The 27,089-nt window shown below is 59.2% G+C and overlaps 1 protein-coding gene and 1 long non-coding RNA gene across 2 annotated transcripts; one reads left to right on the forward strand and one right to left on the reverse strand.

Moving 5' to 3' along the window:
* The first annotated feature begins 2,410 nt into the window (after positions 1-2,410).
* LOC127488151 (uncharacterized) lies at positions 2,411-22,048 on the forward strand. The gene is made up of 3 exons (XR_011390810.1): positions 2,411-2,564; positions 16,705-16,827; positions 21,688-22,048. It is a non-coding gene; the product is annotated as an uncharacterized lncRNA (long non-coding RNA).
* Positions 10,326-17,692, reverse strand: SCN2B (sodium voltage-gated channel beta subunit 2). The gene is made up of 4 exons (XM_002722181.5): positions 17,480-17,692; positions 11,574-11,740; positions 11,144-11,354; positions 10,326-10,671 (listed from the first exon to the last, which is right to left on the reverse strand). The coding sequence occupies exons 1-4, from the start codon at positions 17,553-17,555 to the stop codon at positions 10,472-10,474; spliced, it is 654 nt and encodes a 217-aa protein (XP_002722227.2). The 5' UTR covers positions 17,556-17,692; the 3' UTR covers positions 10,326-10,471.
* Positions 22,049-27,089: the final 5,041 nt, after the last annotated feature.

Here is a 27,089-nt window from a genome sequence, read left to right on the forward strand (position 1 = left end):
AGGACCAAGTCTCCCCAAGCAGTGGGCTGAGATAAGAGAGGAGGGGAGGCCGGCGCCACAGCTCACTAGGCTAATCCTCCGCCTTGCGGCGCCAGCACACCGGGTTCTAGTCCCGGTCGCCCCTCTTCCAGGCCAGCTCTCTGCTGTGGTCAGGGAGTGCAGTGGAGTGCAGTGGAGTGCAGTGGAGGATGGCCCAAGTGCTTGGGCCCTGCACCCCATGGGAGACCAGGATAAGTACCTGGCTCCTGACATTGGATCAGCGTGGTGCGCCGGCCACGGCGGCCATAGGAGGGTGAACCAACAGCAAAAAGGAAGACCTTTCTCTCTGTCACTGTCTCTCTCTCTCTCTCTCACTGTCCACTCTGCCTGTCAAAAAAGAGAGAGAGAGAGAGAGAGAGAGAGAGAGAGAGAGGAGGGGAGACAAAGGGAAGGAGAGTGACCGCTGCCCAGAGGAGGGGCAGGTGACAGCACAGCTCAGAGCGGCAGGGTTCCCTGTACGGGGAAGGCTGGCCTCACCCCACCTCCCTGCAGCCCCACTGTCCACCCATTCTGAATCTTAGAGCTGGGAGAAAGGAAGGAAGCCCTGCCCATCACAGATGAAGAAGCAGGCCCAGGGCTACAGTACGAGGCCCCGGGTCACTGTGGGAGCTCCTGTTGGAGCCAGGCTTGGGGCCACCACCTTGGTTTCGCCACTCACGCTGCACCTCCAGCTCTCCTCCGAAGAACACAGCGGGACTCGGCAGCCGGACAGAAGCTGTGCTTGGGAAGTGCGTTCATGGCCAGAGGATGCTGACAGGGGTGGAGCGCTGGCCTGAAAACCCTCAGCACGGGGTCCCTTGCTCTAGCTCAGCAGCTCCTGCGGGATGCTGCCCCCGGGGAGGGGCTGGCGTGGGCAGAAGGGCAGAGCTCCAGTCTCTCACTGTTGCACACATGAAGTTGAGCTCCTGTTCCCCGTCACTGGGTGGGGATGGGAAGAAACCATCAGCTCACAGCCTCCTCCCCCTCCATCTGATGCAGCAAGTCCTCCGGAAGAAGAGGGCAGGACTGGCAAATGGTGGGACCAAACCCCCACTATGGCCCCGACAGGCCTGATTCCTGGTGACGGGGTGATGTGCACTCTGGGCTCGGAAATACCTTGAAGAGCAAGTTTTCAGGGATGCAGAGATGGCCAGGGCCCTGCGCCAAGGAGCTGTCAGAGAACCGTCTCTTCTCTGGCTGGAAGAGATGGGAAAGGCAGGAGGCTGTTCCCTTGGGGACTGGGGTAGGCCTACGGACTGCCTCAGTTGGCCTCTCCCCCGCCCCTGCAGTCCTGGGGAGCTGGGATAGAGCCAGGTGGGAGAGCAGGTGCCTCTTTTCCAGCAGGGGCCACGAGGTGGGGGTGGGGGCAGTAATGGGGGCAGAGCTGCTAATGCCCGCTTCTGGGAGCTGCTCACCCCTGCGAGCAGCAGATCACCTTCTACAGGTGCCCGGGACTGGCAGGGGTGGATGGAAGTGCTCCGTCCCCTCTCCGGTCTCAGAAAGCTGCGGGGACCCTGGGCAGGGGAGGAAGGGAACAGGAGAGCTCTGACAAGGTCTCCAGAGCTATTTTGAGAGGAGTTCGTCCTAAGCAGCAGGAGCCTGGCAGGCGGCCGCCTCCCCCTGCCTCCCCTATTGCCCTTGCTGCCGCCTCCCTCTCCCTCCTCCTCCCCCATAAACGCTCGCGCTCCTGTCAGGGCACTGCAGGTAAAGGAGGGAGCTCAGTGCAGCAGGACTCAGGCTCAGCTGTCCGGAGGACACTGGGCTCTGCAGGGAGTCCCCCAGCCCTCCCCCCAGCTCCCCTCAGACCAACACCTCCGCCCTTCACCTTCGCTGAGCCACCCTCTTGTTGTAGCTGTGAGATTCTCTGATTCTCCACATGCACAACTCAAAACGCCCACAAATCCTCCTGCTGCTGCTGCCTCGGGTTGGGGTTGGGAGGAGGCTACCAGGGACCCCCTTTCGGCACCCTCCTGCAGTACACTGAGGTCTGTTTGCTGCCCTCCCCTACTCACCCACCCCACAGCTCAGAGCGCCGGCGCGCCCAGCCTAATTCTCAGCAGCACTGACTTTGGGCTGCACGGAAGGAGTTAACCTGCAGGCGTGCACCGAAGGACCTGCAGGCCAGCACGTGGCTGTTGTAGCAGTAGCAGGAACCAGCCCCGCCGCCACAGCCTTCTGGCTCCCAGCGCCCATGTGCAGTGAGCGAGCTGGGGGAAAGAGAAGTCTTTCTGAACCCTCCTCCCAGGGACGGCTTCCCACCCATCTCCACTTTCCAAGGGCTCCGGGTGCAGGCAGGTAGCCAGCCTCCTCCCCCGGCTCTGCCTTCCTCTCTGTTTTCTATGGGGCTCTATCCAAACATCCTTTTCTCAGGCCAAGGGGGATGGGGAGCCCCAGACAGATGAGCTCATTGGAAGGAGGAGGGCAGAGGGAGGAGGGAGCTGCAGCATCCTGACCAGAGAGGCTCAGCGACTGTCCCAAGCTGGAGAGGGCGTGTGCCCCCTTCCGGGACCCGGCCTGTGCCTCCCTTGTGGCAGCTCAGAGACGGGGTGAGTCCCGGGCATCTCTTTATTCCTGGCCACATCGGGGTGGGATTTGAAGCACCCCAGGGAAGGGTCTCAGGCACCTTACCCAGACCCCCTGCCCCGAGCTGTGTTGACCTCTCTGCTTTAGGGGTCACACAGGTCCCCTGCCCTGCTATCCAGGGAGGACCGGGGCTGGGGGCTGGAGGCACCGGGCAGGTTTGTCATCGGTCGCAGCCTGCTGCCTGTGGGGCTGCCTTGTCAGCTGGACAGCCAGCTGTCCTCCAGGACCCTGGTGCTGACCCTGAGATGGTCAGCTGAGACAGAATGGCCAAACCAGAAGCGCAAAATGGCGTGGAGCCCCAGGCAGCCTCCCCAAGGGTTGTGGTCTCAGCCCTTAGGAGCGTTTCAGTGTGGGTGCTGCCAAACGAGGGGGCCGGGCGTGGACAGCAGAGGAGGTGCGGGGGCAGAGGCACATCTTCCTGGGGGCAGGGGGGCGTCAGGAAGTGGCTGGGTGAGGAGGAGGGCTAGGAGCAGGGAGGAAACCGGCCAGCAGGTGCAGCAGGGGATTCGCAGGCCTGCAGGGAGGAGGAAGAGTGAAGAGGAGCCGGAGAGCAGAAGGGGGCAGCAGAGGGGGCAGCACAGGGCCCTGGGGTCAAGGGCCAGGCAGTGCCAGGGTGGGCTGTGAGGAGTGCACCAGGAGAGCTTCACTCTCTGCCCCCAGACTCTTTGCACTCTTATGTGGGGGTCCGTGGTCATTCTGAGGCTGGCTCCAAGTCACCCTTCCCCACACACCCCTAGATCTGGGCTGCAGGGAGCCAGCACACGGACATTTCTCAAGCTTTGGCCTCAGGCGGCTCTGGCTTGGAATCCGGCGCTGCCATTTCGCAGTCCAGTGGCCTTCTTTGTGCGTGAGTGCAGCACGGCCTGGGGATCCTTAGCTGAACAGGACGCACCTCCGGGGGCCGCCCTGAGGATGGAGGAAGCTCACAGAGGCAGAGCAGCCCACGAGGGGCCGGCACACAAACGTAAACAGTGTGGCTGTGGCCTACCAGCCTTGTCAGGACACGAAAACCGCCGCCCCCACACCCGCCCACCTGGTCCAGGAGGACAGCTCCAGGGAGGCGCCCTAAGCACAGGCGTGTGCTATGGAGCCGGGATGTGGCACAGCTGGGAGGGCTCAGGGAGGAGGAGGCCGACAGGACTTTTGTGTTTGGCAGGAGGGCGAGGAGGGCAAGTGAGGGGAGAAGTTGATCTTTGGGGAGAAGTTCCCGAGGCAACCTGGCTTCAAATTTCCCGTCCTCTCCCTGCATGCACACCGGGGCTTACCAACACACCTCACCCCACCCCCAGTGACACGTCACGTGAGAGGAATTAGGTGAAGGGGGTGCCGAGGTGACCTGGAGCCGGCTGCGGCTGAGTGAGGTGGTTGAGGGCCAGGGCTGGTCGTGGCGTGCACCGTGTTTACCTCCAGGCACGAGAGAGTGAATCCCACTTCCATCATTGGAGCCCTGAATTGAGGGCTGCAGAGAGCCATGGGCAGTAGCCATAAAGGCCGCCTAGAACCACAGCCCCAAGCTGTGTTTGAATACCTTCTGAGACGGGGATCTCATTACCTCAAGAAACCCAACACTCCGTATAGCTCTGACCTACACGGGATGGGTATCTGCCCCTGCCCACCAGTCCTAATGTTTGGCTACGGGACGGAATGGGACAAGTCTACTCCCTGTCCCCCCATGGCCGCAAGCGGCCACTGCTCCGGCCAACAGCTGTGACGCACGCACACTTCCCCTCCTGGCTGGACTCACCGTCTCCTCCCCTTTGTCCACAGGAGGGGCCCTCGGGCTGTTGGGGCCAGCAGTTGCCCGTCCCTTGGCCACCTGCTTACAGGCACTGTGTCCCAGCTGAGAAGCAAAGGCAGCTGTGGTTGGGATAAAGGTGACTTTGCCTTCCAAGTCGCCCAGCTGAGCGTTTGCTGTCTGCCTGCACCCTGGACTCTCAAGGTCATTACTGCCAGAACAAAGGAAATGCAGCTGTACCAGACCACCTGCTCCGCCACCCCGACTCCCAATCCATCTGTCCCCACCACCTCCCCTCCCCCGAGACCTTTCTCCTGTTCTGTCCCGAGGCCCCTTCAGTACTGCAGGGGAATCCCATAACTGGACCCCCTGACCTCCCAACCCAGCCCATGTGCCATGTCGCAATCCCAGCATATGGTTCCCCAGCTGGGCCCTTATCTGCTGGGAGCCTGACCTGAGCGGTGGTTGGCACTCTGGCTGTCAGCATGGTGGCAGGAACCCAGGAGAGCCAGGAGCCTGGTGGGCCTCAGGGGGAGGGTCTAGGAAGGCGGGGAGAGAGGGGGACATATGCCCAGGGCTCTCCGAGAGGAGTTCCTGCAGGTCCCTCCAGCGTGCACTGTAGCACCAGCGTGCCAGTGGGGGAGGCCAGGAGACCTGGTAGGGGCTCATCCTCCTGCTCTGTGTGCTGCTGCCCAGCCTGCCCTGCCCCGGGCTCCCGTCACCTGGAGTAGTTGGATACTACCTCCTATGTTTGCACGGGCTGGAGACAAGTGGCCTAAGAGAGCCCATATACAAACTAGCAAGGACAAGTCATGCTCCCAGTGTGTAACCGGGGCTAAAGGACAGGAGTCATCTCAGGTCAGCCTGGGGACGGCCTTCACCTGGGGAGAGACTGGGGCTGCAGCTGCGGCTCCCTCTCTGGCCGCCGGCGAGACTTTGGGTGGATCACTTTTCCTCTTTAGCTGAGCCCTGTGGAAGTGTGAGTGCCTTTCCAGACCAGCCCGGCTGCAGAGGGGCAGGGAGCCGGGGCTGCTGTGTGCTACTGGGCCCTGCGGTAGGTGTGGGCTGTGGGAAGGAGGCAGAGCTGGCCCCTGATGAGACGCTGTGTGTGCTGGGCTCAGCAGGTGGCTGAGTCTCCTCTGGGGGCTCTCAGTTCCTCCTTCAGGGCAGTGACGCTCTTGGCCAGCTGTCCCTTGGGGCCTCCCACCCCTGATGTTTAAAGGTCTGCTCTCTCGTCCCCCTGCTTATGGCCCAGACCCCGTTCCTGGCAGTGGGTGGCCCTGGGTGGCCCATCGGGATGGGGAGGAACAGTGGGAACTGCTCTTGTCCAGGTACCTCCGCCTCAACTCAGGGGCGCAGGTAACTGATGACCAGCTCTGAGTCCCAGGGTGGGAGCTGGTTCTGAGCCCACAAGGCAGCTCACTGTGCATTCCAAGTGACCCCACCTGGCCCCACGCAGGCTGGGCCAAAGCCAAGTCCGCCTCCCAGAAGCCAGAGCTGGCGCGTGTCCTCTAAGTGTTCTTGGAGAAGAACCCAAGGAGGAAGAGGCTGCCGGCCTCGTTGAATCTCGGGGCCTGTGTCTGTCCCGGAAGGAGCCAGGCAGGACCCTGGCGCCTCCTGCAGTCCAACCCGACCCCTGCTCCATTCCCTACCTGCTAAGTCGGGGAGCAGCCTTGCCTTTCTGACATCCATCAAGAGGGCCCCGGGGCTCCAGGGCACAGGCACCCTCTTCAGCCAGAGGGGCTGTGGTTCTTGGAAACACCAGCCACTCTGTTCCATGTGGTCGCCTCCTTTCTGGCCTCTCTCAGGCAGTGGCTGTAATTCCTGCAGGTGTTAGCCCCACCGGGTCAAGATCCCCACCCCGAACCACTGCGGAGGGTCTGTGGGTCAGCAGGGAGCGGACAGAGGGAGAGACGAGCCGGCAGCAAAGTAGGAACAATTGCTCCTCAAGCATTTCCTGGGCATTCTGCAAGCTGTAGCTTTTCTTGGCTGGCAAGCCTGCTGGTCACGTGTGCGTGTGTGCGTGTGTGCATGTGGGGGGGGAGCTTGTGCACACTTGCGTGTGTGCGTGTGTGCATTGTGGGGGGGGAGCTTGTGCACACTTGCATGTGTGCGTGTGTGCATGTGTGTGGGGGAGCTTTGCACACTTGCGTGTGTGTGTGTGCATTGTGGGGGGGAGCTTGTGCACACTTGCGTGTGTGCATGTGCATGTTTGTGCGTGTACATGTGAGAGAGAGAGAGATGCAATGAGACAGAAGAACAGGAGACAGGGGGCAAAAAGACCAGGGTCGGCCTGGGACAGTGGAGCCCCCAGCCAGGGGGTGGCCTTTGGTCATGAACTTCTTAGAGCTGACTCAGCAGCACATAAATAGGACACAGCAGCACGCAGATGGGATGAGAGCAACCTGACTCCTTCCACCACTGTGAAGTGACGCGAGGGCAAGCTCCGCTCAGCTGTCCCTGTTCCTCCTGAGCTCAGAGCAGGTTAGATGTCCCTCTAACCAGGCAGTGCCGGGAAGCAGGGGCAGGAAGCATGGCCCATCCGCCCACAGAAAGAAGAGGCAGCATCCACGTAACAGTCTGGGATGCTCAGAGGTTGTCCTCATCCCAGAAATAACCAAGAGCCCGCCCCCACCCTGCAACCGCTCCACCCCCGCGTGTGTATTCCACCCTGCCTGTCCCAGGATAAAACATCTGTCAATCAGAGAGGAGCAGCGCATTCTCATCCCTGGGAGGCAAGGGCGTAGGGGTCCCCAAGGATAGAGACCTGGCCGTGTCGTTGGGGCTACCTGGGAAGGCGCACTGCAGAGACTGAATCAGGATCCTCAACCCACTCGCATCCCTGAAAAAATGCCACACTCACAGGGTGTTCTGGGGAGACGATCTGTTTATTGTAACAGACAAGCTGCCAAAGAACCCAGCCTGCTCCCAAACTCAGATCCCTCGAGCAGTCGGGTCACACAGGATCCCCGCAGCCTCCCTCCCCTCCCCAACCCCGTGCCCACCACCAGCTCCAGCGAGAACCCAGAAAGTGCATAAGTAGTTGGGTTTTCCCCTCCAAGTGCGCAAAGAGCAATAGAACATTCCATCATTTGCCTTTGGTGAATCAACTCAAAACATTGAGAAGTCATCACACCCTCCCCGCACAGTGTAACTTGGGGTGGGTGCTGTGAGATGTTTCATATTTGTATATATAATATATCTATGCCTATAGAGAGACTATTTACAAATGCATCAGCAAGCTTCAGTAAAGGAAGACATCAGCAAGAGACACAGGCTGCCTGTCCTTGAGACATAAGCAGGAAGGAAAAGTCCTCTATTCCTCACCCATCCTAACTGCACCAAGCCATTCCTACGGCCTGGGATGATCTCCATGGACTTGGTCAGTATTTGCATCCTTCTGCCTGCTTCACCTGACCTTGGAGTCCCCCCAAGGAGACTCGCAGAAAAAAAAGATGGATCCAATCGGCCCCTCCTTTGTATAAATTGTGGCTAACCATGACGAGGCCCTAGTTAGGGTCCCGTGAGCTATTGCCAAAGCCAGTTCCAAGGCACCTCAAGGCATTTCAGTCCTGAAAGATTGTGCTTTGTTCTTATAAGCTACACCCACGGGTCAGCCAGCCCGTCTCTCTTTACAGTGACCCTTCGGGGGGAAGAGGGGGTTCTGGGAGCACCGGAGAGGCAGGGGCAGTGACGAGAGCCAGCAGCCCGGGTGCACTGGTGGCAGCATGCAGCCAGAAGTGGGGCTCAAGCCCACGGTGCGGGAAGGGGCACAGCTCACTGGCTGGGACAAGCTGGCAAGCAGGGTAGCGAAAGGACCGCGGAGGCAACATCTCACCCGTGTCCCCGCCTCAACTCACAAGAGCCCTGTTTTGCTCCCTACACCGCCCCCCCGGTGGAGGCAACCCCATGAGCCCTCAGGAGGAGGGGCCGAGGTGTGAGAAGGACATACACAGGAAGGCGAGTGCCTGGGGCAGGCATGGCTCCCGGCCCACCCCGTGGCTCAGGCCCCTGAGCCCCATGGAGATGCCCATGGCTTTCCCTAGCCTCCACTTGGCTGGGGCAGATAAGGAGAAGACCTCAGGGATCCTGGGCCTTCTGATAAAGCGTTAGAGTTTCTTAGAAGGAACCTAGGGAGCCCTGCACATAATTCTTCCAAGTGTTAGGAGTCCTGGAAAAAGAAAATTGCCCACGTCAGCACAGGTCGTCACGCTTGGGACAGGAGGTGGCCAGGCAATGGCATCTGAGAGCTGCAGAAATCTATCCCCTACCCCAGATCTTGGCTGGTCTGAGGCACCCGCCGCCCACTCCTCTGCTCCCAGCTGGCTGGCTCCAAGGATGGGCAGTGTCCACCTGCTCTGGGCATCCTGGTGGCAGTGTGTTGATTGGCAGTTAGGTCCTGAGCCGAGGAACTGGACTCACCTCACCCAGCAGCTGTCTGGCAAGTTGCCCGTCACCCACTCTGTGCCACTCTGCCCGGCTTCTGTGCCCACATGCTTGTGGCATCCTCCTCCTTCCCTGACCCCAGCCCTGGCGGCAGTGGCTACTCAGGTGGAATTAGATGCACCAAAAGCAGACTCTTGGTCCCTCCCCGCTGTCCTGGCAGCCACAGCTCTGTTATGGCTTTGAGCGCGTCCCCGGCACCCAGCACTGGGCCTGGCACACAGCAGACGCTCGGTCAATGGTTGTTGGGTGGAAGTGAGCTCAGCTCAGTCTCTCACGTGCTATTGCTCTCGCTCTCTCTCCAGATGGGCCAGCTGTTGGCAGAGGCTGGGACTGGTCCCTGAGACTGTCACAGACCTGTCTCCACACCCTCTCCCCAGGCTCGTTCCCTGCCCGGACACCTAACTCCCTGAGCCAGGGCGGGGGCTGAGTGCCTGAGGGGGGCCAGGGCCCGGGAGCCCCGCACCCTTCACCTCACCTCCCTTACCCACAAGGGCCCGGAGGCCTCTGCCACAGGGAAATCTACGGCTCTGTCATGCAGGGTGGAGGCTGGGGAGCCAGAGAGGAGTGCAGGGCCCTGGGGTTGTGGCCCCTGGAGCCTCAGTTTCCCCATCTGTGATAAGAGGGACTTGCTGGCTGGTCTCTGAGAGCCTTCCAGATGGTGCTCTCTGAGTCAGCAGTTTTGCTATCTGAGTCAGCAGTTTCTGCCTGTCTCAGCTTGAACAGTTCCCTTTGGGTGGGAGTGAATGGCAGTGAGAGTCGGCTCCCTGTGGACGCCACGTTCTGCCCCACAAAGGGAGCCGTGGGGGCAGAAGAGCAGGTAACGTGGATCCGGATGGAATGGGGCAGCCACGGGCTGCGGGGGGGCACTCAGGCCTCCTGAACTCTCGCTCACCCAAACCCTCCTGAGGACAGCCAGGAAAGTCCAGCCTGCAGCCGGGGTGGGAGCTGCCCCACCACACACCCCGCCTCCTCGCGTCTGAGCCTCGGCTGCTCTAGGCCCAGGCCGGGGGTCACCTGGTCAGACACAGAGTCTGCAGCCACCTCTGCCTCCACGGAGCCATCAGCCCTTGGTCCCTCCCCAACCATGACCGCGGCCTCCCGTGGGTGGGGATCTGTGGCAGAGCACAGCCCCCCACCCCAGAGCTGTTCTTCCAGGTCTGTCCCCACCAGTGATCCCAAGGCATCCGTGGTGCAGCTGGCAGCAGAGACGAGGGCCCCGCAGAGCTCCCTTGGCCAAGGCTTGTGTCCAGGTTGGCTGCCAGCCCTGGCTTCCCTTCAGTGCCCGGCAAATGCACAGTCATCCTTTCACACGCTCCCCCCGCCCCTAAAATGATAGGAACCCGTCATCACCTCCAAACCTGACGGGGCTGTCAGGGCTGGGAGCAGCCAGAGGGGGCAGGCCCTGCAGCCCCGCCCCAGCCTCTCCTTGGGAGCCTCCTACATGCAGGTCGGAGCCCCTCTGTTGTCTCCCCAGGGCCCACACATCCCAGATGCCACGGCGGGTTTCTCCGATGGAAGAGAGGTGGTCACTCTCGGGGCAGGGTGGGGGATAGGAAGTGAGGGGTTCAGGAGGCCCCAGGTCAGCCCTGTGGCCTAGTTCACACCAAGAGAGGGCAGGCAAGGTCACACAGTACGGGGCAGAGAGTGGCAGGGGCGGGACACGGGGAGGGGCTGCAGGCCGGCCGCCTGTTACTTGGTGCCGTCGTCCGCGTTGGCCTCGCCGTCCGTCTTGGCCTCTTCCTCTGTTTTCAGGTCATCTGTGCTCAGTTTCTGCTCTTTTTTCCTCCTCACGCACTTGACGACCATCAGCACCAAGATGACCACAGCCAGGAAGCCCCCCACGGAGGCCCCCACAATCACGGCCACCGTGGAGTCCCGCTCGGGGGGCTCTGCAGGAGGACAGGAAGCAGACCCGCTGAGCACCGGGGCCGCCCCCGCCCCCAGCAGTGGGTGCAGAGGGCCCTGACTGCGCACCCCCTCCACAGCCAGGGCTGTCATCAAAGCCAAAAATCCAGCCAGGCACAGGTGTGACGGGGGGCTGTAGGAGCATGGCCTTTGAGGTCGGGCAGACCAGAACCCACGCCCGGCCTCCCTAACCTCACTTTCCTTATCTGGAAGCCAGAGAGCAAAACCTCCCTGCGCTCCTAAGGTTGCTTGTGAGGATGGAACGAGAGAATGACGCAGGGACTAACCCACGACTGAGACGGCGTGAGTGTCCAGTGAATGAGAGTGGCCATTGTTAGATCATGGTCAAGGTCACTACAAGGACACTCTGAGGCAGGCCACAGAGGGAAGAGAACGGACGCCCCTCCCCACTGTGGCGCCCCCCCCAGCTGTTCCGCCCCCCCCCAGCCACCTCACCTTCCATGAGGACCCGCAGGCTGATCTTGCCATGGCCACGATGGCGGTCGGGCGGGTTCATCACGTAGCAGTTGTAGGTGCCCTCATCCTCGGGCTGCACGTTCCTGAGCATCACAGACACGTCGTACTTGCTGGGGTTGCCAGAGAACTCCACGCGGTCCCGGAACCGCTCCAGCCTCAGGTTGATGATCTTCATGCGGAACTGCAGGAACTGGGGTGGGGGCAGAGGACAAGGGGGCGCTGGACAGTCAGCCAGGAGCCCCAAGGAGAGCCCGCCCGAGCTCCTGGGAAGAGAGGAAGCTCCCTCCAGGAGGGCCACCCAGGTGTGCCCCATGCCTGGCGGCACAGCCCCCTGGAGAAACAGCACCCCCACCTCCAGCCCACCTGCAGGGCCCTCAGGGGAGTGCGTGGGGAGGCTCCCAGGACTCACCATCTCCTCAGAGCAGTTGCCACATTCCTGGTAGGTCCAGTTCAGGGAGAACTGTTTGTGGTTCACCGTGTAGCAGGAGTTGAAGGTGCAGGACAGGCGGGCGTCAGAGCCATTGAGCACGTTCAGGATGGTGGGGACCGACACCTCCATGCTCTGCCCTGGTGGCACTGCAGACAAAGCCACCAGCTGTGAAGCAGGGCCAGCTGGGTCCCCGACAGCTGCCCTTCTCAGGGGGTGGGGAGACAAGCAAAGCACTCAAGGGCAGCAGTGGTGTTGGGGGAGGGAGAGAAGTGGGTGGGACTGGTCTGTCATTTCAGAGCAACCAACAGCCGCGCTCCTTGACCGGGACCACCGTGGGGCCACCCCTCCACCTGCCCCAGTCCTGCCAGCACCACTGGCCAGCTGGGGACCACCGACGCTGTGCCTGCCTCAGTCTCCCCCTTCTCCTCCACCACTGCCACCAGCCACCTTTGCCGGGCAAAGCCCTTCCAGCCAAGGCCACAGGCAGCCAAGGCCTTGCCCTCCACATCCCAGACCCTGAACAAAGCAGGGGTCCCAGCCCAGCCCCCCATCCTCTCTGGGCAGATGGGCAGGACGAGGGAAGCGCCACCATCCAGGAACCAGGCACAGGAGTCCCTGTTGGAGGCGTCCGGCCCGCAGCCAGCTCAGCAAGGAGCAGGTCCAGGCTGTGGTGAGGGCAGGAAGCAGGTGGGCAGCGCAGTCTGTGGCGTCCGGGTGTCCGACTTGGGCCAGGAGACCTGAGTTCCGGGGCTGGGGGAGGCCTTGTGAGCCGGGCGGTCTGCGGTGAGGGCCTGAGGGGAGGGGGAGCCACCATTCTCAGGATGGCATAAGGGCTCCTGATGTGCGGCAGCCTTCAGCGCCCCTTGTCTGCCAGTGCTGAAAAACGTCCTCCCCAGGAGTCCCTGTCTACAGAGGACCGGCTCCGTGCAGCTCCGAGCACTCACCCGCTCGCCTCCCCAGTGAGTCTAGGTCCTGGGGGCACCGCTGTGAGCAGGCCAGGCAGGGTCACAGCGCCGGGCAGCGGGCAGTGAGCAGGGTGGACAGGGTCATGGCACCAGGCAGTGGGCAGTGAGCAGGCCGGGCAGGGTCATGGCGCTGGGCAGCGGGCAGTGGGCAGGACGGGCAGGGACATGGCACCAGGCAGCGGGCAGTGGGCAGGACGGGCAGGGTCACGACGCCGGGCAGCGGGCAGTGAACAGGCCAGGCAGGGTCACGGTGCCAGGCAGCGGGCAGTGGGCAGGACAGGCAGGGTCATGGCACCAGGCAGTGGGCAGTGGGCAGGACGGGCAGGGTCATGGCACTGGGCAGCAGGCAGTGGGCAGGATGGACAGGGTCACGGCGCCGGGCAGCGGGCAGTGGGCAGGGTGGACAGGAACATGGCGCCAGGCAGCGGGCAGTGGGCAGGACGGGCAGGGTCACGGCACCGGGCAGCAGGCAGACATGGTGTCGTCGCAGGCAGTGCCACACAGCATGGGCCCTGTGCAGCAAAGCCAGGCAGCCCCCAGCTGGCAGTCAAGGTGCTAGACCGTTACAGCAAGCCCATTTCCAGGGCATCAGCATCAAGGGCTGGAATGCACTTTGCGCGTGTGCAGCAGAATGAGCAAAAAAAGGCTCATTCAGGGCCAGCGGGGAGGCCCGAGGGCCCAGAGCAAGGCCAGAGGGCTGCAGGTGCGGGAGAGGGGTCGGTCTCCCCCCACCCTGCCCCGTTCTCTGATAGGCTTGGGTTGAGGGAGGGGCTGACAGGAAGCTGCTGATGTGGGAAGTACATGGGGATCCGATGAGACTGGGGTGCACTCCCAGCCCGGGCCGTGCCAGGCGGGGCGAGCGTGGGCACCCACCTCCCAGCGGTGTGATGCTAACGACAGCTGACATAAGCAATAAGGGCTCTGCAAAGTGAGCTGTCGATACCCCACGTCCTCCTCATAAGCAGCAGGGGCTTCTGGGGGAGTCTCCCTGGCCCTTCCAGTCAGCCCCTCGGGATTCCCCCGGAGCTGTCCATCATCTCCTCCTCACCACCCTTTTGCTGCACAAGGGCTCTGAGCACCACCCAGAAGCGCAGCCCTGCAGCTCGCAAGCACGGAAGGAAACAGGGGTCTGCCCCAAGCATGAGCGTCCTTCGGCCCTGTCCATCCCCTGCTGGGTGACCAGAGCAGGTGCAGGACTCAAGAACCCAGGGCGCTCAGCACTGCTGGCCCAGAGCTCCAGCCCTGCGCATCTCAGCTGTGGGCTCAGGGATGCCAGGTGTGCCTGCCAGTGCTCCTGAGGGGAGTGGCACCCGGGGAGGCTGGGTGAGCCCCTGCCTGGGAGAACAGAGCCTGCACTTCTAGATCCCCGCCTAGCACCAGGGCCCAGCGCCAGGCAAGGGGGAGGTGTGCACGAGTGCCTGCACTGCCCCCACTCTGCAGAGGCAGAGAAATCTGAGGCGAGGAGCTGCGGGAGCCTGTCCCCAGCTTACCTCCTACCCCTGCACGGCACCGTCTGCCACCTACCAGAGTCCCTGACCACCAAGTAAGTGCTCTCTCACCCCAGCCCCGGGCCGCACTCGGGATTAGAACCTGGGCCCCTCCCACCCTGAAGGAGCCAGCACCTGCCGAGTGGGAGGGCAGAGTAGTGGAGGCGGGGTGGGGTGGGGTGGGGTGGGGGAGCTTTTCTGGCTGGCGGAAGGGGCAGACAGAAAGGCGCATTGCAGGCTGCGCGCACATCGCAACCAACAGCAGGGCCTCTGCAGAAGCACCGAGCGGAACCGTGCGCCCTCTAGTGGTCACAGAGCTCAAGCGTCAGGCACCAAGCGCCGAGAGATGGGGCAAGTGTGGTCACTCCATCCGGGAAAGCCAGAGCTGGCGGGAATCTCAGGAGGTGTCCACTTAGTCCCCATCGTTTTACCAATGCGGAAGGAAAGGCCGCGAGAAAGATACACAGAGAACAAGGGCAAGATGAGTCCACGATCGTGGCTCCAGGCCCCCGATCCAAGCCTGCACTTCAGCCGGGCCTCTGCCAACTCCCAGAGGCTCTAGGCTGAAGGGCCCAGGGCCTCCCGCCAGCTGAGAACCTCATTAAAGACAAAACCAGTGGCTCAAGGTCAGACATGGGAAGGAAATCCTGGTCTCTGGATGACCTCTGCTGCTTGGGGCAAAGTAGCCACACGTGCAACCAGGGCTGCAGAAGACTCCAAGGCAAGGCCGGCGCCCACGCGGGGTTGCCAGCGTGCCAGGTGCTGGTGAGGTGCCCCACGCTTGCTGCCTCCCCTGTACACCTGTGATCACCACCACTTTCTGGATGAAAGTGCAGGAAGCAGTCCAGGTTCACCGCCTGGAAGAGCCACGTGTAGGGTTTGAGCCCAGGCTGCCTGGCTCCAGACAAGGGTCAAGGCTGGATGGGGATGAGGCTGCCCTTCCAAGGCGCCCCAGAGAACCAGTCTCCTCCTGTCTACAAGGCAGGTGCAGCCCTGTAACTTCCAGCTGCAGGCAGCTTGACCAGCGGAGAGTGGTCCTGTTTAAAGGACCCTCCGTCCAGAGACCCTACCCTCCTCACAGCTGTCCCACTCGGGACCACAGCTCATCCCTGGCTCTGCTACCACAGCTCCCAGAAAGGAAGTGACGATCAACCAGGGCAGTGAGGAAGCAGCTTCTGCTCTTAGATCCTGAACAAACATCACCGTGCCTGGGCCCCTCCAGGCACATCGGGCCCCCCGGCCCCATGTCATCCATGGTTCTCACTGGCCCATCTCAGACATCATGAAAATGTGTTCATCGGGCAAACGCTATCTCCTGCAGGTGCTCAAAGGCAATTCTTGCCGTGCCTCTGTCCAACCCTGCAGTAGCAACTCAGGAGCTAGGTTTGTTTTCACCTTGGTGGCAGACCGTATCTAAGCAGAGACCTGGTGCAGGTGAGTAGGATGTGCTGTTCCACTTGTGCCGCCTTCCCATTCAGACCACCTCTGTCCAGGGTCTCCCTGCCCAGGCCAGTCTATCCTCCACACAGCCCAGAACAACCTGGCCTTGTCACTCCTCCCCTGCAAACCCCCTCCCCATGGCTCCCTGTTGCTCTCAGACCCAAGTCCAGCTCCTGTGCACAGCTTCCAAGCCCTTGGCCAGTTGGGACCAAGCTGCAGTCCAGACTCATCACCTGCCAGCTCCCATCCTGTCTTTCACATGCCTTGGAGGCAGAATGGTATGGTATGGTATGGTATGGTGTGGTGGCCAAGACCAGGGCTCCAGAGCCTTGATCCGATCTTAGGCAAGACAATCAACTTTCCGGCACCTCAATTTCCTCATCTGTAACGTGGGGACCATGACAGGACCCAGCTCATAAGGCCGTTGTGAGGATTAAAGCTCAGTAGTTAGCTGCCATTGGCATTGGCATTGCTCCTGTTATTATCACAGTGCGTGCACCTGCTGTACTGGTTTTTGTATCTGAGTTCTTCAAGAGGCTCTGGAGAACGGATTCTTACTCATCTTGGTGTTGCTGGCACGCAGCACAGCATGTGGCACACACAGTGGGCACTCAGTAAAAGTCCACTGCAGGAAGGGAAGACGTTTTCCCCCTCCATCTCTGGATGCCTGCCCCCTGCAGTGGTCAAGTGCACTTGGTCAGACTCAGGCTAACAGAGTGCTCGTACTGCCGCATGCAGTACCATGTCTTGAACAATGGGGGCGGTAGAGTCCAGCGTTTAAGAGAGTACTGAAGTTGGACGTGCTGGAGAGTTGGGCTCTCTGCCGCCCATAGGCTGTATCACGTGCCTTCTTGGGCAAGTTACTCAAGTCCTCCGTGCCTCTCTGTTTCTTTCCTGTACCAGGAGTGCAGTAATAGCCAAATAGGCGGCGCCCGGGGCCAGGGAGAGGAGCTCACGAATCCTGGCCATGGTGGGGCCCCTGCTGCGCACGGATCACAGACGGGCCAGGCGTGGGTCTTTCCCGGTCCTCCACGGCATGCCCAAAGCTCAGAGGGCTTGAGAAACTTGCCTGTGGTCATTAGGGAAATGGCAAAGGTGGCTTCCCCTCAAGTCCCACTCCGAGCTCATGCTCTTTCCCTGGCAAGAGCTGCCCCAGCGTCCCTGCTGTGCCCTGGGCCGCTGAGCAGCTCAGCAAAGCTAAGAGGCCTTCTCTTGCAGGTAGCCCGCTTGCCCAGGCCCCAGCACGTCACGTCACGCCGCAGAGAGACGGAGCCTCTATGAAGGGGAGCACTGGCCCGGACAGTCCTTGGACTTGACCCTGGGTCGCTGCACCATCAATGGGTAGGTGTAGGAGCACGCGGGTTAGTTAGCAGACCTGCATGTAACTTCCCTGCCCACTTGCCCAACTGCCCACCTGCCCACCTGCCCACCAGCAAGTCCCTGAGTGGCCCCACTCTGGTCCACTTGACAGCAGCCCCTGCTGCCTCTTCTTTTCTCTTAAATCCCTCACCTGACTCTCTCTCCGTTCCACCTGGCCCGCACTGGCCATGCCTTCCCTGTCCCCTTCTCTGGCATGCGCAGGTCTCCTTCCCACCAAGAGACCATCCCTCGAGCCTGCCTCCCACCTTCTCCCACACACATGTTCTAACAAATCAGGGGGATGGATTTGCAGGAAGCAGACTAAGCCTCAACTTCCTGCCCCCAGCTCTCCTGCACTCTCCACCAGAATCCAGCGATCAAGGTTCGCAAAAGCCCCTTGTGGGAGCACAAAGTCCTAGGACCCCACATTGCAGCAGCTGCCAAAAAAAAAAAAAAATCCACCCTCTGCCCCACCCCCACACAGGTCCACTTCAGGGAAATCCAAGCAGCCCCTAGCAACACTTCTTAGCCCGGGGCCACTTCCCCCCAAGGACACGGGAGAGAGAGGTCCCCTGGCCTGCCCCCTCCCTGCTCTCTGAGCCCCCGAGAGCATGCAGCCAGGGCTCTAACTTACCCAGAGAGAACATGAGAGTGAGCCCCGTGAGGCTGAGGCTGAAGGCAGGGCGAGGTAGCCAGGCATCTCTGTGCATTTTCAGACACAGCTGTTAGTCAGGTGGGCTGCGGGAGGGGGCGGTTGGGGGGCGGAGGACCACAGGGAGGGAGGGGTGGCGGGAGGCGGGAGGCTACGGAGACTGCACGGATGCACTTCAAAGACACAGACAACATTGAGGAGGCTTTATTTCCATCTCTCTAATATGGCCGGCTCGATGCTGCTGCTAAAAAGAGAGCGAGGGAGTGTGAAAGGGAGAGAGGGGAAAGGGGGGATGGAGTAAATGTTGTGGTTAGTGGATTTCCAAAGGCGGGTGGGAGGGCAAAAAAGAGTCTTTTTGAAAAGGCTAAGGTTCCCAGAGCTTTTCAGCCTTGAAAAACAGGAACCCGAGCAAGCAGCGCTGCCCCTCCGCCTCCCTGGGGTGAGTGCCGGGTTCTGGAAGCGCTCGGAGGAATCTGTTATCCCAACTCGGCTCTGGGGTGGAGGTCATCTTCGTGGCGCTTGAAAACATCCCCAAAAGGGCCAAGAGGGAAATGCTTGTTTTTGTGCTCTTTGGTGAGGGTTCAGGGAAGTGAGTCGGAGGGGTTTTGGGGCACAACTTCCTCGCTGTCCAACGTTTCCATGACAAACAGAGCATGGCAAAGGAGGCTGATGCCGAAACAGCGAAGAGATTTTACCTTCCAACAAATCCTTATCCACACGAAGCAGCAGGGAAAAAAAGACATTTTTGAGCCAATCAGGAAAACTTCACCGAGTTTTAGAGTGGTTTGCGAGCACCCCTGCTGAGTGTGATTGCAGGAAAAAAAAAAAGAAAAAGGCTGGGGAGCGTTTTTTACTGGCCAGGGCAACTTTGGGTGTTTATAACATCAGTCAGGGGCCCTGCAAAGTCAGCCACCTACAATGAACCTGCTGCAGACTTACTGAATCAAGTCCCAGCTCAATGCGCCCACCCCAGGTTTAACCACTGGAGTGTGGTGACAGGATATACTCAGATGTGCTGTAAAATATTCCAGGAGTGGGGAAGGAGGTGGGAGAAGCAAGGCCAGACACTGTCGAAGCCGACTGGTGATGGGCGTGCAGGGCTTTGGTGCAAGCTGGGGAGTTTTTTGAAGGAGGAGGAGGGATGGGTTAAAGTCACCAGGTGGAGGACTGAGGGGAGGAGGACCCAGGTGGCCCTGTGCAGAGAAGGTGACCACAGCCTCGCCAGGAGCGGGCCAGGGTGGAACCCGAGCTCTCTGGCATCGCCAAGGGCCTGTGTGTACCAAAGAGGGACCTTAACCAAGCACGCTGCCTGTGATACCTCAGCTGCATCTTTTTTCTTAACGTATTTACTTATTTATTTGAAAGGCAGAGTTACACAGAGAGAGGGAAAGACCCAGAGAGATATCTTCTATCCGTTGGTTCACTTCCCAGATGGCTCCAACAACCAACACCGGGCCAGGCTGAAGCCAGGAGTCAGGAGCTTCTTCTAGGTCTCCCACGTGGGTACAGGGCCCAAGAACTTGTTCCATCTTCCACTGCTTTCTCAGGTGTATTAGCAGGGAGCTGGATCGGAAGTGGAGCAGCCGGGACTGGAACCAGCACTCACATGCAGCTTAACCCACCACACCACAATGCTCACCTCTCAGTTTCATCCAAACCTTGGGATAGGTGATTACTTTTATTCCTTTTGCTTTCTTTTTTTTTTTAAGATGTATTCATTTTATTAGAAAGGCTGAGTTATAGAGAGAAGGAGACACAGATAGAGATATCTTCCATCTGTTGGTTCACTTCCTAAAAGGTCACAATGGTTAGGGCTAGGTCAGGCTGGAAACCAGGAGCCAGGAGCTTCCTCCAGGTCTCCCATGCGGATGGCGGGGCCCAGGCACTTGGACCATCTTCTGCTGCTTTTCCCGGACCATTAGCAGGGAGCTGGGTCGAAAGTGGACACAGCCGCCCATGCTGTGTCTCCACGGGAGGGGAACATGGAACCAACCCTGGGGTTGCTTAGGGAGGCACAGGGAAGGGAAGGCTGGGGGGATGACAGAAAAGATCAGGCCAAGGGGCCTGGCTCAGAGCAGCCGCCAACTGCCCAGGAGCACGGCTGAATGAATCTGGAGAGGCAATGGGGGAAGGAGGTGACATCTCGCTGAGGCCTCTGGGAAGGAGCCCAGGGGACCAGGGCCGGAGGCAGAGCTGCCCACGGCAGAGGGGATGGACCCACGGGCCCTCTGTGCTAGTCCATGCTGGATTGTGCAGATGCTGTCCCTGTCCCTTCAGCAGGGTCTGGCCCTGGCCAGCGGTCCACAGAGCACCCAGTCCCTAGGAGGGAATTTCAGGTGAGAAGGGGAGAGGCACCCTGCAGGGAGAAGCGACCTCTATCAGCCGCTGCTGGGGCCCAGCCCCAGCTCGCTCCAGCCCCAGGCCTCCTCTGTGTCAGCGGCTCACAGGTGGACCCGGAGAGACAGCTGGCACCAGCCTGGCCTCCGCTCCCGCTGCAGCCAGCCCTGCCAAGGCCCCTTCTGCCGCACAGACACTTGTCAGCCCAGCCCCACTGCCAGAAATTTTTGGTTTGACGTAGCCGGCCTCTTCCTTTTTCTGCACGCAGCGGAGGGGGCCCAGAGACAGAAGGGATGCCGCTTACCTGGCTCATTTGCGCTCACACTGAGGCCGGAAGCTTCTATTTTGAGGAACTGAAGCAAGAAATGGACCCAGGAGTTCTGCTTTCGTACAGAATCTGGCTGTGAGGAAGTAGGGATCCGGACCTGGGATGGCCTTGTCCAATACAGCCCTCCGGCACCAGCTGTCAGGGCAGAGGCCCCGGTGGGGGTGGGCGGTGGCAGGGGAGATGGTGGGTGGGCAGGGGGCATGCCAGGGCCTCCGCAGAGCACACTGGAGCCTCCGAAAGAGTAAACCTTCCTTAGGATCGAGTCAAAGCTTGGCAAGCAGGCAGCCAAAGCTGGCTGAGCAGAGCGGAGACACCAGGATCCAGGACAGGCTGTCTGGGGAGGAAGCCCTGTGGTTTTGGCACTTCGGGGTCATTCATCGCTGAGCTGTTACTGGACATCACTCAATTACCTACCCTGCTGTGTTACAAATAATTCAAAAGCAGTAGTTTTCTTCTGTCTTCCAGCCTCATTTCTCAAAGTGTGGTTCCCTGTCGCGTGTCACCTGTGTCACCTGGGAGCTCATTAGACATGCGAGTCACTGGCTCCACCCGAAGTTCACACCCTAGATGGCCACAGTGACCCAGGCTGAGCCAGGCTGAAACCAGGGCCCAGGAACTCCGTGCAGGACGCCCACGTGGGTGCAGGGGCTCAAGCACTCGGGCCATCTTCCACTGCCTTCCCCCGAGCATTAGCAAAGGGCTGGCTCAGAATCAGCACCACCAGGACTTGATTCAATGTGGGATGCCAGTTGCAACACAGGGCCCCAGAGTCTACAATTTTTTAAAGATTTTATTTATTTATTTGATAGATAGAGTTACAGACAGTGAGAGAGAGAGAGAGAGACAAAAAGAAAGGTCTTCCTTCCATTAGTTCACTCCCCAAATGGCCACAATGGCCAGAGCTGCGCCAATCCAAAGCCAGGAGCCAGGTGCCTCCTCCCGGTCTCCCATGTGGGTGCAGGGGCCCAAGCACTTGGGCCTTCTTCTACTGTTATCCCGGGCCACAGCAGAAAGCTGGACTAGAAGAGGAGCAGCCAGGACTAGAACTGGCACCAATATGGGATGCCAGTGCCGCAGGCAGAGGATTAACCTACTGTGCCATGGTGCTGGGCCCCAGAGTCTACATTTTTAATAAGATCTCCAGGTAATCCTTGAGCAGATTAAAGTTTGAGAAGCACTGCCTTCAATTTGTATTAAGGACTGGGGAGAGGGGTAAGTAGAAAAAAGCCTCAGGCTAAACGGTGGCCTCGAGGGTCCACAGAGCAAGCCTGGCACTGCTCCTGGGTTGACTGGTAGGGGTTCAGTCCACCTCTCTTCTCTCTTCTCAGCCCTCTGCCACCAGGCCAGGTCTCTCTGACCCCGCACACCCTCCAGGTCTTCATGACTTTGCCTGTGCAGTTCCCTCTTTTAGGAATGCCCCTTTGCCTCTTGTCTGCTCACAAACCCACGGTCCTTCTTCCAAAATCTGCCCAAATCACCTACTCCTGGGCCTCTGACTGCCTTCTCTGTGTTCTTGTCTCTTCAGCTGCCTTCACTCATCCATCAAGCTAAGTCTCTCCCTCAACAAACTTAAATAATCCCCATCCCTTATCGCCAGAGGGTCGCCGCAAGTCCCCAGCGGACGCAGACACCGCGATAGCGACGCCGGCAGTCTACCTGCTAACCCAGCCGGCTCCTGCGTGACCAACAGAGGGGCAGCGCACACAGCACGGATGCGCTGGGCAGAGGGCTGATTCTTGCCCTGAGCGGGACAGAGGACCGGCTGAGATTTCATCAGACTACTCGGTGCGGCGTGCAGTTGAGAATTTAAGAATTGTTACCGCTGGAATTTGCCGTGTGATATTTTCAACACACGACTGGGGGCAACTGGAACTATGAAAAGTGAAGCTATGCGCATGTGCAGCCGCCTGTGTCTAGTCGATGATCCTGGTGCTCTAAACAGTGGGTTAGACAGGGGCCCCATTCAGGAATGACAGACAGCTCGCCATTGAGGGCTCCCGTTCCACCCAGGGAGATAACTGTGCAAACTCACAACACAGCAGGGCGAGTGCAGGCCCGTGTGCAGGACACCTTGTGTCGTTCAGCCTCTGCGCTAAGAGAGCATGGTCATTATTTGTTTACACACTGGACCTCCCCAGCGGAACTGCAGCTCTTAAGGACAGCTCTCCAGAGTCTTCTGAGAGTGCTCTGGGCCTCTGCTGATCCCCAAGCGGATGAGAATGTGGGTGGGCGTGTCTCTCACACCTCCGGGGAAGGGGTAGATACTCCATCAGCCTGACCCTCCCCAGCCAAGGTTGGTAGAACAGGTCTATTAGCTCCCTCCACCCTCTAGGAAGTGCATTATTTTAAAAACAAAAAAAAAAAAAAAAAAAAAACCAAGTATCTCACAGTTCAATTACTATATGCATTTATCAGTAGCAATTATTAATGCATGAAAAGAGGACAAAAAGCTCACAAACACTCAGCACAATCCCACAAGACACTGCAGGGGGGAAAGGGATTGACGTAGATCAGCAGCACCCTAGGGTCTTGGGAGGCACCATTCCTGGGGCCAGTGGGCCTCTACTTCTTGGTGGAGGCGGTCTGGCTTCTGGATGGGGCATGCCCAATTGGCAGGTGCATGATGGTCTCGTACCAGGCGGAGGAGCCATAACGCCTGGAGGTGGGGCTGCTCTGTGGGACTCCGCTGTGCTGGTGGGTCCTGCGCTGGGGCTCCAGCAATGTTCGTGATAGCAGCAACAGCAATGGCCTTGTCTGCCCTGTGGAGCCATTCCCTGCTGTGCCAGCCCCCAACTCCTCGGACAGGGGGGGCCTGCCAATCCAGCTAAGCCTGGAGAGTTAGACCCCAGCTGATCCTCCTCTGGCAGCCGCTCTCCCAGAGCTGTGGTACCCAAGCAATGCCAGTGCCTTTGGGAAATGGACCCCTCCACAGTCACAGACACCAAGTTCTCCCCACACAGGGACACCACACCCAAACCCTGCTTTTCTCCATGCTCTGCTTGCCCCACATTCTTCAACTTTGTCTTCTTGAACTCATCACCATCACAGAGGATCCAACTTACACGCTTGTCAGAAGCCCAGAAGGGGCCAAGGAAGACTGGGCTGTCTTGTGGGGCACATCTCATTCTATAGCGTGCAGCATCTTGCTACTCTCGCCCACGGCCGTAACTGCTGCTCCCCCGAATCCAATGTCCAAAATCTCAGGACCCCTAGGACCTACGGGAAGGCGATGGAGAAATGCCGGGAGCAGGTTCTCCTAGGAACAAGGCGAGCTGGGCAGAGGTTTCACAGACAGCCTTGTTTGGGCGCGGAATTCAGCTATCTTGATATTCGAACTGTGCTTTAACTAGCTGGTGGCGTCTCAGCTAAGAATGCCCACCTCAGTTCCCCCTGGAAATCCACCAGTTCCCCCGGAAATCCACCGCACGTACTTGCTGCCGCTGCATCTTGGATCCGACTTGACCCTGTTGGCTGTTCAGCAAAGCCGCCCTCCCATGTTTGACGGACTTCCACTTCTGGCACGTGCCGCTCTGTGGCCACCTCGGGTGCTGATGTAGGCAGGCATACAGGATAAAATTGATCAGGTTTGTGAGCTGGAAGACCACGCCCCTGTGTGACCTCATTCCCCTACCTGGCCACACCTGTGTACCCACCAGCCAATCAGGTTCATTAACCACTCCCTTTTGGAAGTGGATTAAAAGCCTGGGACACAGTGTGCCTGGCCCTTTTCATTTTGCCAGTGAGGGCCCATGCTGCCCTGCACCTCCAGGGTGTGTGGCCTTGGGGCCACCTGCCCCATGCTTCCTGGCCTGCATGCTCCTCTACATGGCTGGTTCCTGGGACTCAGTATGAATCCAGATTTATCTCTCTTTTAGATAGGGCCCTCACTCTCCTATGCATCTTTCTTGCTGGATATAAGCTTAAAACGTATCATGCCACCTCATTCATTTATGCCAGTATTCAGAATTCTTCTCTGAATATTAGGCAGGAACCCACACAGGCTTATTAATATTGGGAATTTATTAATAACCACACGGTGATATGGTATGGCACCCCATATTCCGATATCAGTGCCAGTGATCCCAATGACGGTGGCTGCCTGCAGCCCCACAGTCCTGAATGGTTTTGCCCTCGGGGGCCTCCAGACCCTCACGCGGGATTCCAGACTGCAGCTGCCACCCTATGCAAGCACAAGAGGGGGCTGCAGAAAATCTCTAGGAAATCCGTTCTACAGGGACTGTCCCACGTGAGGAGAGATGCTGCAGGGGCCGGGCAAGGCCTGAAACAGGAGCGCTAAGAGCATAAGTTCTCAGGGGAGGGGGAGCAGCACGGTGGCACAGCCGGTTAAGCCTCCACCTGCAACACCGGCATCCCATATGAGCGCCGATTTGAGTTCCAGCTGCTGCACTTACAATTCTGTTGCACCCGGAAAAACAGCAGACAATGGCCCAAGTACCTGGGCCCCTGCACCCACATTAGACCTTGATGGCGTTCTAGGCTCCTGGCCATTGCAGCCATTTAGGGAGAGATATCTCTCTGTCTCTGTCTCTCTGTTTCCCTTCCTCCCTCCCTCCTTCCCTCCCTCCCTCTCTCTCTCTCTCTCTCTAAATCTGCCTTTCAAATAAATAAATAAATCTTTAAGGAAAAAAACCTCTCTGGGAGAAAATAAGGTATCACACCCATGACACAATTAGAAGACAACGGAGAGAAAGTCTGATCAAATGCAGAGACATGAAGGAAGGTGTGAGAAATAGGAAGAGGAGACCAGGCAGGCAGGGGGGACAAGAAGGGCCCAGGTGTGGGCAGGCAAGGAGGGAAAGGGCACCCCGGGCATGAAGGCACAGAGCGCAAAGGCTCAGCCACAGGAGGGAGCAGACGCAGGGGCAGAAGGGCAGACAGGGCAACCCCAAGCAGACAGCACCAAATGCAGAACAGAGTTCATGCCATGGACCTCCTGGGACAGCTGCGCCCTCCCTGTTCCTGCCACTTATGAAACCAGCAGGGTCTTGGGTCTGTGAGAAAGCCCTAAGTTTCCGGATGTTTGGATGCAGAAGAGCTGTGTCAGAGCTGGGTTTTGCAGAAGTGGTCATGGCTTGCCTGAGCTCGCTGAGCAGCCGGTCAGAAGGTCAGTGGCCCCAAGAAGCGATGAGGTCGGAAGCTAACTCACAAGCTAGGGCTCCTCAGCTCTAAGACACTGGGCTACTGCAGGCTCAACACCACCTGCTCCCACCAGACCACACACACACACACACACACACACACACACACACACACACAGTTGGTGTTTATAAATGCAAACTGTCAATGCAGACACGCCCAGGGACCAGGGAACAGACAGCAGGTGGCAATAAGGAACAAAAGATCAAAGGGCCGGCAGCCTTGAAGGAGGCTCATCCGCCCCCCCCCCCCCCCGCTCCCCCCCACCCCACCCCGCCAGCCCCAGTGCACAGGCAGCTGTTTGCCGGCCATGAGCTGGGTTCAGAAGCTGCTGAGTGCTCCACTGTTCAAGGGGTGACCACACCCCCTCCACCCCGGAGCCGCTTTCTCTTGGCAAAGGCCTTTGAAGATGGGAGCATCTGGTGTCCTGGGGACCTAAAATGCTGCAAACTCAAGTAACAAAACTGTTTGCAAAGGATCTATGTCAAGGAGATTCAACAGGCTCACCCTCCAGCAGCCTCCCCGGGCCGCGCAAGGGCCTTGCCTATCCTCAGCGTGTCTCTCTCTCCCTCTCCCCCTTCCTCTCTCCCTCTCTCTCCCTCTCTCTCCCTCTCCCCCTTCCTCTCTCCCTCTCTCTCCCTCTCTCTCCCTCTCTCCCTCTCTCTCCCTCTCTCTTTCTCCCTCTTATGTTACTAAGCCCGGACAGCCAGACTGGCTGGCAGGACAGAGGTAAAAGAACCAGTTCCTGAGGGACAAGAGTTGTGCCGATACCCCCCAAGGGGGAAAGTCCCTTCGAGGGGGACGGAGCGCTCAGACCAGGCACTGCCCCTATGTTACCGCATTTAATCATTGCACAAAGATCCTGTGAATCTCCTTTTCGTGTTTGGATGGTCTCCAACTTCTGGCTGTCCGATTTAGGAAAGAAACCACACTTAGAACTTGGAACTCTTCCAGGGCTAGCGTTATGTGGCACACGCCAGGCAGAGCAGCAGCTGCACCCCAAGCAGCCCCACGGTCACAAGGGGACACCACCCACACTCTATGGTGAGCTGTGTGGCTGAGTGAGGATGCTTGGTAGGTTGGGATAGTAAATGCATTTTGACTTAGAATATTTTTAGCTTAACATGAGTTTCTTGGGACATAACCCCAAGTCGAAAAGCATCGATATAGAAGAAACAGGGCTGGAGAATTTGAGTAAACTGCGATGTTGAAGAGTTAAGAGACGGAGCCGGGATTTGGACCAGAACGACTGGACCTTGGAGCCCATTCTGTGTGTTGTCCATCTTCACGTTCCTGGGCTGAAGAGACAATTGCATCTATGACAAGGACACAAGAGAGCAAGCAACAGCCATTTTTCTTCTAGGTTTTTTTTTTTTTTTAAGGCAGAGAGAGAAAATTTTTTGTCTGCTGGTTCACCCCAAAATGTCTGCAATAACTGGAGCTGGACCAGGTTGCAGCCAGGACCCAGGAGCTTCATCCGGGTCTCCCAGATGGGTGCCAGGGACCCAGGTAGCCGGGTCATCATCTGCTGGCTTCCCGGTGCATTAGCAGGAAGCTGGGTCAGAAGCAGAGGAGCCAGGACTCCTCAGGCACTCTGACGTGGGATGCAGGCGTCCCAAACAGTGGCTGAACAACCGCATCTCCGCCCCAAGCAGGCGTCTCTCAGGGCCCCGTGCGGGGCTATGTTGACTTGAGGAAAGTTAGTATTTGACAGTGTGGACTTCTGCCTGGAACCCTGGCTCCACACAGGTGTGTAAGAGGATGGATTGT

This window comes from Oryctolagus cuniculus, chromosome 1, assembly GCF_964237555.1.
Source record: "Oryctolagus cuniculus chromosome 1, mOryCun1.1, whole genome shotgun sequence".
Taxonomy (NCBI): Eukaryota; Metazoa; Chordata; class Mammalia; order Lagomorpha; family Leporidae; genus Oryctolagus; species Oryctolagus cuniculus.

Excerpts from the sequence above, each read along its gene's own strand:
- SCN2B (XM_002722181.5), bottom strand. The coding sequence starts at position 17,555 with ATGCACAGAGATGCCTGGCTACCTCGCCCTGCCTTCAGCCTCAGCCTC. Across the intron at positions 11,355-11,573 it reads GCAACTGCTCTGAGGAGATG|TTCCTGCAGTTCCGCATGAA; the intron begins GTGAGTCCTGGG and ends CCCCCACCCCAG. Across the intron at positions 10,672-11,143 it reads CCTGCGGGTCCTCATGGAAG|AGCCCCCCGAGCGGGACTCC; the intron begins GTGAGGTGGCTG and ends GTCCTCCTGCAG.